The sequence below is a fragment of the Quercus robur genome, chromosome 5 (assembly GCF_932294415.1).
Source record: "Quercus robur chromosome 5, dhQueRobu3.1, whole genome shotgun sequence".
NCBI classification, from domain to species: domain Eukaryota; kingdom Viridiplantae; phylum Streptophyta; class Magnoliopsida; order Fagales; family Fagaceae; genus Quercus; species Quercus robur.
Window position 1 is genome coordinate 42,504,758 of NC_065538.1, and position 12,426 is coordinate 42,517,183.

Below are 12,426 nucleotides of genomic sequence, written 5' to 3' on the forward strand. Positions count from 1 at the left end.
TCTCAAGGCGGGAGTTACATCTCTCATGAGGAAAATACCAGAAGCATGAAGTTGGAGATTGATTGTCTTTGTAGGAAGCTATGCCACGAGCGGCGGAGAATGACTCCTTCAGACTCTGACCCCTCCTTTGATGATGATGGAGATGGTAGCTACAAGCCCAAGTCTAAGAGTCCCCCTAGTGAGTCTTTTTCATGTGATGAGGACCATCATTACAAGCGTAGGAGTAAGAGTCCATCTCGCAAAGGTACAGGCAATGATGCAATGAGTAGGGTTTTTAACCAGATCTCTAAGTCACCATTTACACGTAAAATCGACGGGGAAAAGTTTCCTCAGTGGTTCACTCAGTCGGCATTCACCATGTATAATGGTAGAATGGACCCTATGGAGCACGTCAACCACTTCAACCAGAGAATGGCCGTCCACTCCAAGAATGAAGCCTTGATGTGTAAAGTGTTCCCATCTAACTTGGGGCCCGTGGTGATGTGATAGTTCGATGATTTGAAAGAAGGTTCTATTAGCTCATTCAAGGAGCTTACTAGGGCTTTTGGGGCTCATTTTGTAACTTGCAGTAGGGTTCCTCGGCCCTTGGATTCTCTGCTGTCTATGACCATGTGGGAGGGCGAGACCCTGAAGACGTATTTCGACAGGTATTGGGAGATATTCAATGAGATAGATGGGGACTTTGATGACTTGGCTATAAGGACTTTCAAGGTCGGCTTACCCGCCGAGCATGATCTGAGAAAGTCTCTAACTAGGAAATCGATTAGAAGTGTGCATCAACTCATGGACCGTATTGATGAGTATAAGCGGGTTGAGAAGGATGAACAACAGGGAGAAGGGAAAGCCAAAGTGGTCCTTCAGGATAGAATGGATTTCAGGTCAAATAGGTACAATAACAACCGACCTCGAAGAGATTTTACGAGGCACTCTGGATCTACTACTATTTAGGTAGTCAGCACCATGTTCCGAGAGCCAGTACACCAAATCCTGGGGAAAATTAAAAATGAGCCATACTTTCAATGGTCAAACAAGATGGGAGGAGACCCCACAGAGCGCAACCAGAGTCTTTACTGCCAATACCACCAAGAGCGGGAGCACACTATTGAAGATTGTAGGACGTTGTGGAGTTACTTGGAGCAGTTGGTTAAAATTGGAAAGTTGAAGCGATTCTTATATCAGCCCAACGAGTAGGGCAGTCAAGCAGGGTCAGAAGCTCATAGAGACACTTCTACAAGACCACCTTTAGGTACAATTAACGTCATTCTTACTACTCCAAGAAGGACTAGTTCAAAACCATCTAGGGTGCTGTTTATAGTTCAACCATTTATCGAAGACTTGCCCCCTGATTCGAAGAGGAGTAGAGTGGGGGTCCAACCAGTTTTGAGCTTTTCTGATGAGGACAAGGCTGGGACCTTACAGCCACACGATGATGCCCTAGTAGTTACTCTCAAGATAGGAGGGTATGATGTGAAGAGGGTACTAGTAGACCAAGGCAACGGCGCAAAGATCATGTATCCTGATCTATTTAGAGGACTGAAGCTGAGGCCCAATGACCTAACCTGCTATGACTCCCCTCTAATAGGGTTTGATGGGAAAATTGTCTTTCCAAGGAGCCAGATTAGGCTGCCTATTCAGGCAGGGTCAGAAGTCGTGGAAGTGAACTTCATCTAGTAAATGCCTACTCCCCCTATACTACTATTGTGGCAAGATCTTGGCTTCACGCCACGGGAGCCATGTCTTCCACCCTTCACTTGAAAGTGATGTACCCATTAGGGGACCATATCAAAGAGCTAATTGGAAGCCAATCTATGGCTAGGCAGTGCTTAGTGGTCGCAATTAGACATTAGGCTGGAGGTGATTCCTTGGTTTATGCCGAGCAGAAGTTATAGCAATCAAAGGTGCTAGTGTTGTCTATAGAGGTCGTGGCAAAATGGGCTAAGTGCGAGCAACTAGAAAAAGTTGTTATTGGCAATGACGAGGAAAAATTATTTTAGGTCAGAGTTTAGCTGCCTCCTTAAAAGAAGGAAGAACTGATAGATTTTCTTAGAAAAAATATTGATGTATTTTCATGGAGCACTTACGAGGCCCCTCGGGTGGATCCAAACTTCATTTGCCACTATTTAAACGTCAATCCATTTGTCGTTCCCAAGAAGCAATCATCTCAGCACTCATCCAAAGAACATTCTGACGCTGTCAAAGAAGAAGTGCTCAAACTTAAGCGAGCTTGGGCCATAAAGGAGGTGTTTTGCCCTGAGTGGTTAGCCAACACGGTGGTGGTGAAGAAGAAAAGTGAGAAATGGCGAATGTGTGTAGACTTCATGGATTTAAATAAGGCTTGCCCAAAGGATCCTTTCTCCTTGCCTCAAGGATTCTTTCCCCTTGCCTCGGATAGATCAACTGGTGGATGCAATCGCGGGCCATCCTTGGATGAGCTTCTTAGATGCTTTCTAGGGATATCACCAGATACCATTGGCTCTGGGTGATCAGAAGAAGACTTCTTTCGTTAAGCCCATAGAGAATTATCATTACAAGGTGATGCCTTTTGGACTGAAGAATGTGGAGTCTACTTATCAGAGGATGATGACCAGGATGTTCAAACCACAACTGGGTAAAAACATTGAGGTTTACATAGACGATATGGTGGTAAAGAGAAAGGTGGAGTCTGAGCACATAAACGATCTCGGAGATATTTTCGAGATACTGAGGAAACACAAACTGCGCCTCAATGCCACTAAATATTCTTTTGGGCTAGGCTCGGGCAAGTTTCTGGGTTATATGGTTACCCACTACGAAATTGAAGTCGACCCTGATTAGATTAGAGCAATCAAAAACCTGCAGCCTTCTCGAAATCCTAAAGAGGTCCAGAAGTTGACAAGGATGACTGTCGCTTTAAATCGATTCATTTCTCGGTCAGCGGACAGGTGCATGCCCTTCTTCTAGTTGTTGCATAAGTGGAAGAGATTTGAATGAACGAAGGAGTGTTCCTCGCTCTTCCAACAACTAAAGGAATATCTTTCTTGGCTACCTATTATGTCCAAACCTGAGGAGGATGAGGTTTTGTTCACTTACATTACTATAGCCTCACATGTGGTGAGTCTAGTACTAATGCAGGATGATAATGGGGTGCAGAGACCAGTTTATTATGTGAGCAAATCAATACATAAGGCAGAGGTGCGCAACTTACCACTGGAGAGGGTCATCTTGGTAGTAGTGCATGCTACGTAAAAGCTCTCACATTACTAATAGGCTCATACTGTTGTGCTTCTAACCCAACTCCTTCTTCGATCACTGCTTCGGAAAGTTGACTACACAGGGAGGGTTGCAAAATGGACAATGATCCTAGGAGCCTTTGATATTAAATACATGCCTCGCACCTCTATAAAGGGCCAAGTTCTCGCAGACTTAGTGGCTGATTTTGTTGAGCCTTCATTTGAAGAAAACGGAGAAAGGCTGGGCATGAATGGAAAATCAGTTGGGATGGTCTCCTTGCAGGATCCTCTACCTTGGAAGGTGTATGTTGACGACGCAGAAAACCAAAGGGAATCAAGAGTGGGGCTGGTTGTAGTATCTCCTGAAAGGATCATCATTGAGAAATCCTTAAGGTTGGGCTTCTCGGCCACGAATAATGAGGCCAAGTACGAGGCTTTGCTAGTGGGAATGACTATGGTTCAGAAAATGGGAGGAAGAGTAGTGGAAATGTTTTCAGATTCGAGGTTGGTTGTAGGTTAAGTAAAGGGAGAATTGGAAGCCAGGGTTGTGAGAATGCAAGAGTACCTGAACCAGGCTAGGCACCTACAATCAGAATTTGATTCTTTTTCCTTACACCAAATCCCTAGAAGCAGAAATACGCATGCTCCCTTGCCACTCTAGCAACCTCCTCAGCGCAGAGTCTACCTCAGGTCATCTTGGTCGAGGATCTATGCAACCTTATCAAGAAGAAGATGGAGATGGTCTAGGTTCATCAACATAGGGTGGGACCTAGTTGGATGGATCCTATTGTCTTATTCCTTAGGGATGACATCTTGCCCAATGAGAAGGGGGAGGCTGACAAAGTACGAAGAAAGACTCCTCAATTTTGGCTGTCCGAGGACCAAAAGCTGTACAAGCGCTCTTTTTTGGGGCCATATTTGTTGTGCATCCATCTTGAAGTAATGGAGCTACATCTTGAAGTAATAGAGCTACTTCTAGAAGAGTTGCACGAAGGGATTTGTGGGAGCCATACAGGAGGCAAATCCTTGTATCACCGAGCCCTTACTCAGAGATATTGGTGACCCAATATGCAAAGAGAAGCACAAGAGTACGTGAAGAAGTGTGACCAATGTAAGAGATTTGCTCCTAATATTCATCAGCTAAGAGGTGTTCTTAATCCTCTGTCTAGCCTATGGCCTTTTGCTCAGTGGGGCTTGGACATTGTGGGGCCCTTCCCCAAAGCAGTAGGAAACAGGAGATGACTTTTGGTCGGCACTAATTACTTTACCAAATGGGTTAAAGTTGGGTCACTGGCAAACATTAGGGATATGGTTGCCAAAAGGTTTGTGTGGAAGAACATTGTCACTCGGTTTGGGATCCCTTATACCCTCATCTCGGACAATGGACTTCAGTTTGATAGCCAGGCTTTCAGAGGGTACTATTGTGAATTAGGTATCACGAATAAGTATTCCACTCCAACTTACTCCAGGGGAATGGGCAGGCTGAGGCTGTCAACAAAGTTATAGTGAATGGACTTAAGAAGAGGTCGGATGATACAAAGAGAAAATGGATGGACAAGCTTCCACATGTTCTCTGGACATATCAGATTACCCCTCGTAGGTCAACGGGGGAGACACTCTTTTCAGTGACTTACAGGGCCGAGGCTGTGATTCCTCTGGAGATTGGGTTCCCAACACTGAGGACTAGCTTATTCTTACCAGACAACAATGACCACCTATTAGAAAATAGCCTAGATCTAATCAAGGAGCGGAGAGAAAATGTCATAGTTTAATTAGCATGCTATCAGCAAATGCTTAAACAATGGTATGATTCAAATGTAAAGTTAAGACCATTGGCCCCTAGGGACTTGGTATTAAGAAAGTTTGTGGGTACAGCAAAAAACCCAACATTAGGGGAAGTTAGGGCCCTATTGGGAAGGGTCATACTGTATCACCTCGGTAGCAGGCATAGGAGCATACTTCCTAGAAGAACTAGACAAAAAAGTTATACCACGACCTTGGAATTTAAATAACCTGCAAATGTACTATTATTAATGAAAGGCAGCTTTGCCATGTTTTTATTTAGGGCATTATATGTTACGTCAATCACTTGTTTGAATATTAAACAGAACCTTGGTTTTGCCTAACTCCTTGGACCACATATATTGGGTAAATTAATATTCTTGGTTATTTGCTTAAGTGTTAAATAGAACCTTGGTTATACCTACCTCCTTAGACCACATGCCTTGAGTAAATTAATACTCTCTATTACTTGTTTGAATATTAAACAGAACCTTAGTTATGCTTGGCTCCCTGGACCACATACCTGGGTAAATTAATATTCTTGGTTATTTGCTTAAGTGTTAAACAGAACTTTGATTATGCTTGGCTCCTCAGACCACATACCTTGGATAAATTAACACTCTTTATTACTTGTTTGAATATTAAACTGAACCTTTGTTATGCCGGGCTCCTCGGACCACATATCTTGGGTAAATTAATATTCTTGGTTATTTGCTTAAGTGTTAAACAGAACCTTGGTTATGCCTGACTCCTCAGACCACATGCCTTGGATAAATTAATACTCTTTATTACTTGTTTGAATATTAAACAGAACCTTGGTTATGCCTAGCTCCTTGAACCACATACCTTGAGTAAATTAATATTCTTAGTTATTTGTTTAAGTGTTAAACAGAATCTTGATTATGCCTGGCTCCTCAGACCACATGCCTTGGGTAAATTAACACTTTCTATTACTTGTTTGAATATTAAATAGAACCTTAGTTATACCTGGCTCCTCGAACCACATACCTTAGGTAAATTAGTATTCTTGGTTATTTGTTTAAGTCCTAAACAGAACCTTGGTTATGCCTGGCTGCTCAGACCATATGCCTTAGGTAAATTAACACTCTCTATTACTTGTTTGAATATTAAACAGGACCTTGGTTATACCTGGCTCTTCGGACCACATATCTTGGGTAAATTAATATTCTTGGTTATTTGCTTAAGTGTTAAACAGAACCTTAGTTATGCTTGGCTCCTCAAACCACATGCCTTGGGTAAATTAACACTCTCTATTAATTGAATATTAAACAGAACCTTGGTTATGCCTAGCTCTTCGGACCTCATACCTTGGGTAAATTAATATTCTTAGTTATTTGCTTAAGTTTTAAACAGAACATTGGTTATGTCTAACTCCTCAGACCACATGCCTTGGGTAAATTAACACTCTCTATTTCTTGTTTGAATATTAAATAGAACCTTGGTTATGCTTGGCTCCTCGGATCATATACCTTGGGTAAATTAATATTCTTAGTTATTTGCTTAAGTGTAAAACAGAACTTTAGTTATGTCTGGCTCCTCTGACCATATGCCTTGAGTAAATTAACACTCTCTATTACTTGTGTGAATATTAAACATAACCTTGGTTATGTCTAGCTCCTCGGACCACATACCTTAGGTAAATTAATGTTCCTGGTTATTTGTTTAAATGTTGAGCAGAACCTGGGCTATGTCTGGTTCCTTAGATCACACGTCTTGGATAAATTAACACTTGTTTATCCCTTTTCCTACTAAGTGTTTTGTTTATCTCTAAAGACTTAGACCTACCTGTTGATTACACAGTTTTTTCTCATCGTTTACATAGATTTAGTGTGCGTTTGGGAAGCACGTTTGCGTTTCCCAAATGCACATTATGCGTTTTCTGTTCTTTTTTTTTTTGCACGCGTTTGAGAGACCAACACGGCTACTGTTCATGTACTGTTCATGAACAGTAGCCATAAAGTTTGACTTTTTCCACTTTTCAGCACAAATTTTACTGTTTATGGAGCCACAAATTTCACTTTTCAGCAACTTTTTCATTAAAAATGGGTTCCACAGTACTATTCACACATTTAAAAATTATTTTGCTACAGTGTTTTTCAGTTTTCAGTTTCAGTTTTCAATTTTCAGCTATATCCAAATGGACCCTTAGTTTATTTAAGCTAACAACATATTATTACTACTCGCTTTTGTTAAAGTGTGGGTGTTCACCCTTGGAAGCACCCTCAATCTAAAAGTCTCAACAAAGGGAAAAAAAATGATTATAGCCAACCAGAGACAAGCATTGCAAGAAAAACAAAGGTCCATAAAGGCAAAAAGTAATATCTTTTCATTCAACAAAAGGAAAAGTACACATGGACCGAGGCAAACTACCTTTACCAAAGAAAAAAAAAAGTACAAAGAAAGAAAAAAACTCCTAAGCTAAGCCTTTGCCGGGGGAGGGTCTTCTTTGCTAACTAGTGGAGGAATGAGAGGATCAGTTGCCTTCTTCTCTTAGGCCACGGCCTGAGGCTTGGCCGAGTCAGACTCCTTCGCCTTGAGAGTGGCTTCCTTACCTTTGACTTTGTCCTCTAACGGAGCTTTGTTTTGCCCAGCCTCCTTACCCTTGGCCACCTCCACCCCCCTACCTTGGTCACCAGCCTTACCAAGCTCTTTAGTGGCCTCGGTTGGGGGAAGAAGGACCTGGGTGGGAGGAGGCTGCTCAGCAGCAGTAAGAGCAGTGACGGCTTCCTCGAAGGCTGTCTCAGGGACTTCTTGGAGGTTCTCAAGATAGTAGACGTTCTCAGCTTTCCTCCACTTTGAGTCCGTAAGACCTCCAACCACATTCAGGGCCTCAGTCCAGACCTCGAAGCAGTACTCCCTACAGACCCCATCTAACTCTTTAGTCAACCGGGCCTCAGTTTCCTACACTCTGAGGTCATAAAACTTCTGCCCTGCAGTGTCTGCAGTTGCTTGGGCCACCTGGGCAGCCTTCTTGGCCTTAGATAGCTTCGCCTTTAGCTCCAACACATGCTACTAGGCCATGGCCAGCTCTATCTCAGTGTAATGGAGCCTTTGGTGCTGCTCCTTCATTTGCGCCTCGACATTCCTCAAGCCATCCTCCGCGCTCCTCCAGTCCTTGTCCACGGTGGCTAGTTTTAAAGCCAACTTCTTGTTTCTGCCCTCGACAATGGCGAGGGACTTGCTTGCCTCCGTGCAGAGGTTATCCGTGAGCCTTGCCTCGTTGTGGGCATTCTTCACCCACTCCTCGGTGGTGAAAAACTCCTAGATGGCTTGCACAAAGACAACAAAAACATTTCGTGAGATAAGTAAGCAAAAGGACTAGCACGAGATCAGTGGGACCAAGTTGAGAAGCTTACCAAGGCTAAGTCCCTCTTCAAGGACATAAAGAGATCCTGCTGCCTCATGTTCTTCAAGGCGTTCATATCCTTGGGTAGCAAGAGAGGCCACTCCAGAGGCTCAACCACATGATGGGTATGACCTCTTTGGAACTCCTTGATGAAGGAACTCCAGGGTACCGTTATGCCATCCAACTCCAATCGAGGGTTTTAAGTTGAGTGGCGCACGTCAGTAGAATGCTCGGCCTCTTTACTCTCACTTGAGGAGGCCCTTTCCTAGCCTTTGGTCGTCTTCTGCTGTTTAGGCTCCTTTTGGAGGACCACCTCCCCTTTCTCGAGCACCTCCTTCTCCTTCCTTTTCCTTTTCAGGTTAGCCATGGCAAATAGGTTAACTACCGGAGGAAGATGGGGGGAGAGAGTAGGAAGGGGTTGGGACCCAAGGGTGTCCTTAGATGCCGACCCCTTATTCCTTTCTACAAGGGCTCCTTCAGGCCTTTCCTCTTATTCAAGGCCATTTCCTTTTCCTCCTTTAAGCTGTTGTCCACCCAGGTAACTATGAGCTTGGGGGAATGAATGACGAAGGACTGTCAAGCTCGCCCTCTGAGTTCGAGACCGAGATCATAGGCTCTTCTTGCTCCTCTCCTTCTTCCTCGAGACGAAATTGGTCTATCTCCGCCTCGAGTGACAGCCGCGATGAAGTTGTCTCTTCCCTTAAGACTGCAACTTTGTGGGGAGAGTAACAGTGGGGCAACTCAACTAGCATCATATCTTCTAAGGCTAGAAAACCAGGCACCAAGACATCTATCCAGGCTAGCCGAGGATCGCCTACTCTTATCACGTGTCCCACGTCTTGAAACTTATCCAACAAGGGCTCGAAGTCGAGGATGAGGTGGACAGCTCTTAATTGCCTGTCTTTGCTCACAAATACTTCGGATCTCAGCACCTTGTTAAGGTCCGAGACATTGACAAGGTTAAGGTTGGGAGTTACGTGTCTTTTATTTGTAAAAACATCCGAAAAGCAAAACCACGATTAGAATAATGAAGCCATCATCAGAAATAAGCGGAATGCTAAAGGAAAGGGGAAAGTAACAAAACTACAGAGCTAATGCCTATGTTTAAAAAAAAAAAAAAAAAAAAAACCTAAACCTAGGGTACCCCACCTGGCTCTCCTTCCCGGACTGGGCAGTAAAGATCATCGTGCCATTCACCCGAGACTATCAGAAAGTCATCCTTCATGCCCTTGTTGGATTTGGGGAGACATGAGACAAGCCTAACAACAAAGGATCTAGACTTAAGGTAATACCCTGAGTTTGTGAGCAGGTGGCACTCATACATCCAAACGACGTCATGCCAGGTGAGGTTTAGCCCTATTTGCTTGTTAAGAGCATCCACACTACCCAAGACCCTAAACAGGTTAGGCACGCATTGGTGGGGGCATAGCCTATGTGCAATCAGGTAGTCCCTAGTTACCCTACCCATGAGAAGTGTCATTCCCCCTTCTATGAAGGCAATCATGGGAATGACGACCTCCCCTTCCTTTCTATGGGTAAGCCACTAACCCGAAGCACAGTATCGCAGGGAAACTCCCTAGGGAATGTGGTACTTAACCCTAAATCCATCCATACCAACGGGAGAATCTACGAGGTGAGCGAATCTACCCATCTAAGAAACTAAAGGGAAGTGAAGGAAATGTTTTTGAAAAAGGAGTAAAGGTTAGAAGGCCGAGGAGACTGGCCAAGAATAAAAGAGCCTAGGAACGTGGAAACTTATGAAAATAAGGACGAGGGTTACTTCAGGGGCTTCTTGAGGGTCTGAAGATTTTGGAAGTCTTAAAAGCTTAAGAGTTTAGGAAGTCTTGGGAGTTCGAAGATTTGTAAAGTAGGAGAAAATGAACCCCCCAGGCACCTTATATAGAGGGCAGAATTGGGTGGGAGTTATCCCACCCAAAATTTGAGAAGAAATGCTAGCCGTAGAATCTCCATCTCACCGTAGGATGTATGGAACAATGCGTCGCCTAGAGCATTTAATGCGACATTGCGTACTTCGAAGTGCCAGAATGGTTGCGGGACACACGAAGTGACGCTTTCAAGTGTGGAAATCAAAGAAACGTGTGGACTTAATATTCCAAAGTCAAAACCCCATTTTTCTTCTCGGATAAGAGGAAAAAAACCGAAGTTTTGAGGGGGTATTGTGGGGCACAGGAATTTAACAAAGGTACTTGTGCCACGTGTCGTGTCTATGGCGGAGGAGTCCATTATCGTGCCAAGGAGGCCACATGCTCGAACAGTAAGGCCACATCAGTGGCACGTTATAAGAGGAAGTTATACTGTAAAGAAAGAGCTTCGGGGAGGGGGTTAGTCCTGACATGACCGAAGGGATGGTGGCTACCACCACATTTAATGCATCCCACCAAACCTCCTGGCTGCATTTATGTGGAGAAGGACCCTAAACAGTTCTGTCTTGGCTACCCCAACTTATAAGGAGTTTGGGAAGGTGTCTGATAGAACAAACACTCAAGTAGTGGCCAAGATGATCAACAAATGGAGGGTCAGGATCATCTAAAGGGAGATATATAAAGTAAGAGACCCTCCAGGAAGAAGGGATGAGAAAATCTGTAGAGAACACACTGTAGCAACAAGAACTGAAATTATATCCAAGTCCAAAAGAATTATATACAAGAATATTCTCCTCGGACTTCGCTGAGGAAGGATTTCCTTACTTTAAACTTGTCTTCTTTCCTTTCTTAATACCCTTAATCCATTGTGCCCGTGGCCTGATCCATTGAGGCCTAGCTTTTAAGCCCACTCTCTACAAATTTATTGTATTGGGCTCTTTGGGCCTGAATCCTTCTATCCTTTGGGCTCAGGAACTAAAAACTCGCCCTTACAATATATATATATTTTTTCTTTTTTTTTTTCTTTTATATCACATCATTATTTTAGAAATTACAATAACATTTACTTCAATTATTTACATGAATAATATTTCATCAGCTTCTCCAACCATTCATCTTCCTCATCCCCCTTTTTTTGGATATAAATATGTTCTCTCTTTATCCCTCTTCTAACCAACAAGCTTAGGAATTTTGGCAACAAATTTGTTTTACAGTTACATTTTTATTTTGTTCTCCACTATTAGAGGTACTGATCTCTCTCTCTCTCAAACATTTTGCTATTAATCTTTAACCTTATTCTCTAATCTACTTTAATACTTTAATCTTTCTAAAATGTTATATGAATAATGTTAATATTATTAACTAAAATAATATAAATAAATTTTATTCATTATTTCATTGATAATGTCTATTGATAGCAATAATGGGGAGCAAAAACAATAATTTTTTTTTCAGGATTATGATTATATTTTTGTTAAATGGCTACTTTTACCTTCTATTTTAAATAATAATACTTATGAGTTTCTATGCATCACTATAATAATAATACTAATTAAAAAAATATTATAAAAAAAAAAGTGCAACACATGGGTTTATCACTAGTTTTAAATAAATATATAAAAAACCCATTTTTCCGTCACATCAATGACGACCATAACAAAATGGATTTTTTTTTTTTAATTTTAAAAAAAAAATTCTTTTTACCCTATTGATAATTAAGTGCTCTACTATCTGTTTTATCTTTTGCAAGAATTTGATGGTGAGAGGGGTAGAGAAATGGAATTCAGTGAAAAGATAGAAAACACATTAATTTTCCAAGAACATTGCGAACTTTTTTTTTTGGAGAAACTATAAACAATCATTCATGGCTACATATTAGCATATCGAACATGTATATGGTAAAAATAAAATGGTGACCTAAGACAAACCAAATTCATTAAAGGCATATATGATCATTATTTGTTATAATGCAAAGAACAACATTATATAGAAATTAGAATCATCAACTTGAAATTTAATTGAAATGGGACATAAAATCAACTTGAAATCATCAAAAAAAAAAAAAAAAAATCAACTTGAAATTAAATTGGGATATTTTTACAAATATGTTTATCATATAATATATAATCCATATAATCAAGAAAATCAAGTTGCTTTACTTTTGTTTGAAAATGGATTTGCTAGA

General features: G+C 41.9%; 1 protein-coding gene across 1 annotated transcript; it reads left to right on the forward strand.

Annotated features, from left to right (window-relative positions):
• Positions 1-609: 609 nt before the first annotated feature.
• On the forward strand, positions 610-2,814 carry LOC126728199 (uncharacterized). Its single transcript, XM_050434063.1, has 3 exons — positions 610-887; positions 1,281-1,656; positions 2,464-2,814. Exons 1-3 carry the CDS (start codon positions 610-612, stop codon positions 2,812-2,814), a joined length of 1,005 nt encoding a protein of 334 aa, XP_050290020.1.
• Positions 2,815-12,426: the final 9,612 nt, after the last annotated feature.

Bases quoted from the DNA above. Each gene is read 5' to 3' on its own strand.
- LOC126728199 (XM_050434063.1), top strand. From the start codon at position 610: ATGTGGGAGGGCGAGACCCTGAAGACGTATTTCGACAGGTATTGGGAG. The intron at 888-1,280 runs GTACAATAACAA...TACTCCAAGAAG, and splicing joins ATGGATTTCAGGTCAAATAG to GACTAGTTCAAAACCATCTA. The intron at 1,657-2,463 runs GTGAACTTCATC...GGATATCACCAG, and splicing joins CAGGGTCAGAAGTCGTGGAA to ATACCATTGGCTCTGGGTGA.